Raw genomic sequence first — 3,103 nt, forward strand, 5'->3', positions numbered from 1 at the left:
TTAACTTGTTTAACATATTACCAGAATAGGAAAAAACTTCTTTCACTTGATATCATCAAAGTGGAAGGCACAACTTTTTCAGCACCAAGGAAAGGGACAGGATAAATCCTGTGATAGTTTCCCTTAATTTCATCTTGGCAATGAAATGTTGTTATCTATTGGGATATTATGTTTCATTCTAAATTTCCTTTCAAAGACTTAATTTGTTGTTATTTCAACAAACAGTACACCATAAACAATGCCAGCTGGGACAATAAAGATCAAATGCATTCTGATAACTTGGTACTTAATGGCTTTCTTTTAGCATGGACAACAAGGACTTATCTCATTAACTGTATATCTTTACTTTATGCCTCTGCTCTTTAACATACCTCTGCCCTAATTTCATGGTCACAGCCTCCAAAATACACTAGTCTGTAGATCTCTTCTTCATCATTCACCTGAAAATAGACAAAATTATTATACTGTACATGAAATGTATATTCTATGTATAAAGAGAATGCAAATTAAGGTGAAGATAAACAGATTCAACTTTCTTTTCAAGCTTTAAATTGTGTTAAATTGACCAATAACCAAATCATTACATAATTGACCTGATATGAACCAGTGCAATTGGTGCAATGGCTTAATGGGTAGAGTGTTATTTGCCTTGCATTCGGTAGGTTGTGAGTTTGATCCCTGGCCGAGTCATACCAAAGACTTTAAAAATGGTACATGCTGCTTTCTCTGCTTAGCACTTAGCATTCGGGAAACTTCAAGCATGCAAGTTGAACACACACCACTACCAGTGGATTAGCCCCCTGCTGTATTGATTGCACAAAGTCGTGTGGCCCAGGGATACAGAAACGGAGAGGGGCGTTGCCCTATGTGCCATCAGGCTCTGGAAGGACTTTGGTTTTTGACCTGGTATGAACTGAAAAACCGATGTTACCGCCAAACACCAGCCCACCTGTCCATCCTCGTGCATGCTCCACCACATGTCCCCGGTCAGACCAAACGTGGCGTCCATGGGTCGGTCCTGAGACACGATCTTGTGGTGCACCAGCCCGGATAGGTGGGTACGTACTGTTCTCAGGTGACGACAGTGGGCTAACCCTAGTACATACAGGAAAGGGTTTTCACTTGAGTTAGCTGAAGGCTTTTTGACAGACTTGCTTTCAAAATCGTGATTAGAAATAATCGCAAAATATGGATGCACGTTAAATACTCATTCAATACACTTCACACTTAGTGGCAATGAATTTGATACAGCTATATCAAGGTAGACGAATCTTAGTTTTATTACAGAAAAATGCTAACGCTTTACTTCCAACACCAGAATTAACACTTGATTCCAGTGTTTGAAGTAAAGTGCATTTTTACCAACACAGATGAACTTTCATGCAATCTTAGTTTTGTTGCTTTTTGCAATTGGGTTTAAAAAAATGCTAAACTGGAAAATTAACGTGTCATGAACAAGTCTTTTCCTGATATACACAGATTTAGAGAATGAATACAATAAGATTCAACCCAGCCCTTTGTTTTCATTGTTTAAGTTTTACTTGTTAAATATGTTTCAGAACAATGATAAAAACTTTATTGCACAACAATTGTACGAGGTACAAAGTATGGCATCTACATAACTACAGTTCTATGGCTTTACTTAAGGCTTATCTAACTAAATTAATACAGGATTTGTAATATGAAAAAAGTTTCTTACAATAAAACCATTGGAAGCTTTTACTATCATTTGAGGAATTTCTAATGTCTAAACCTTCTTTGATATATTTTCCTATATCTGCCATGCAGGGATTGTCACATGTCAAAAATGGAAAATGAGGTTGAAAATGATTTACTTACATCCGTAGAAGGCCCTTGAGATGATTTGTTTTTTCATTGTATCACACAGCAGCTTCAAAGACGTTCTGAAAAGTACCGGGAACATCAATAAGCTCATTGTTACTTTAACTGTCCACATGCTGTGTGTCTATCTGTGAGGTTGGTTACATCTGCAATGTTAGTAGTGTGATGGTTAATCTAAAACACTGGGGAAATGTATGAAGTTCTTGGTCCACTTTTGTACATAGGATTATATAATGTTAAAGACATTTCAAAAAGTTTTAAGGTAACTTTTCATTAAAAAATTTGTTGCATTTTTTAGTTATCAGTACAATGGAGAAAGATCACAACATCGGAGGACTTTGACACACTATAAACTAATAACTTTAAGAATTATCAGACAGAATTCAAACTTTAAGAGCTTTAAAACATTCAAATGGATTTTTGCAGTTACATTTTTAAGCCAGGTTACAATTATATTCAATTTGTTATAAATATATATAGATGATTTGCAAGTCAAATAAATTGACTTTTTATGATTGCCAGTTTATCCATTCAGCTTTCACACATAAGGATCATGACTGTATCAAATTTGATTTTTCAAGAGCAATAATTTTGCTTGTCAAGTAGAAAAAAGCTAACCTGTGTACCATCCTATTTCTACCGGGGCTCCTTACACTTGCTACCCTAAAAAATAGTATAAGGAGCCCCTAAAAGTGTAAGGAGCCCCGGTAGAAATCGGATAGTACCCAGGCTACAAAAAAGCTGCAGAATTATTGCGATGTGGATTGCAAAGGGAGTCAGAGTAAACCATGCGATACCTCAGCCGGGCACTTATGTTCAGGAAATCACCAGGGTCTGAATCTAACGACGATTGTCTGGTGAAAACGGAAGGCTCATCACTGTGGACAGGTGCAGGATAAGGGTGAGTGTAGTGAGAGTGAACGTGCTAGGACTAGGGGTGGGTACCGGTACAGAAAATTCAGGTACAGATACAGTCCAGGTCTGGACCTGAACCTGGACCTAATTGTCTGTAAAAACGTGTAAATGGATTATAATACTCAAAACAATGGTCCGTTTTGCTAGCAATGAATTTGTATGATGAAGCACCCATCTTCTACTGGCATTTTAAAATCCTATCTTCATGTAACTTACACTAATGCCTCTGTTAACTTAGACAGCAGAAACTTTCAACTCTTCTCTAAAGTTGTTATTTTCTTGGATCAGTAAGCCCCAAAACATGTATGAACACCTGCTGGTATGATCTGTTCATTTTTCAATCAGT

General features: G+C 37.0%; 2 protein-coding genes across 11 annotated transcripts in view; both read right to left on the reverse strand.

The window, feature by feature from the left end:
- Window positions 1–3,103, reverse strand: part of LOC118426052 (small G protein signaling modulator 2-like) — a 79,342-nt gene that overhangs the window by 12,018 nt on the left and 64,221 nt on the right. The gene's annotated exons all lie outside the window — the stretch shown is intronic.
- On the reverse strand, window positions 336–2,986 carry LOC118426061 (small G protein signaling modulator 2-like). Its single transcript, XM_035835315.1, has 4 exons — window positions 2,640–2,986; window positions 1,840–1,904; window positions 950–1,095; window positions 336–440 (listed from the first exon to the last, which is right to left on the reverse strand). Exons 2-4 carry the CDS (start codon window positions 1,874–1,876, stop codon window positions 363–365), a joined length of 261 nt encoding a protein of 86 aa, XP_035691208.1. The 5' UTR covers window positions 1,877–1,904; window positions 2,640–2,986; the 3' UTR covers window positions 336–362.

This window comes from Branchiostoma floridae, chromosome 11 (genome assembly GCF_000003815.2).
Source record: "Branchiostoma floridae strain S238N-H82 chromosome 11, Bfl_VNyyK, whole genome shotgun sequence".
Taxonomy (NCBI): Eukaryota; Metazoa; Chordata; class Leptocardii; order Amphioxiformes; family Branchiostomatidae; genus Branchiostoma; species Branchiostoma floridae.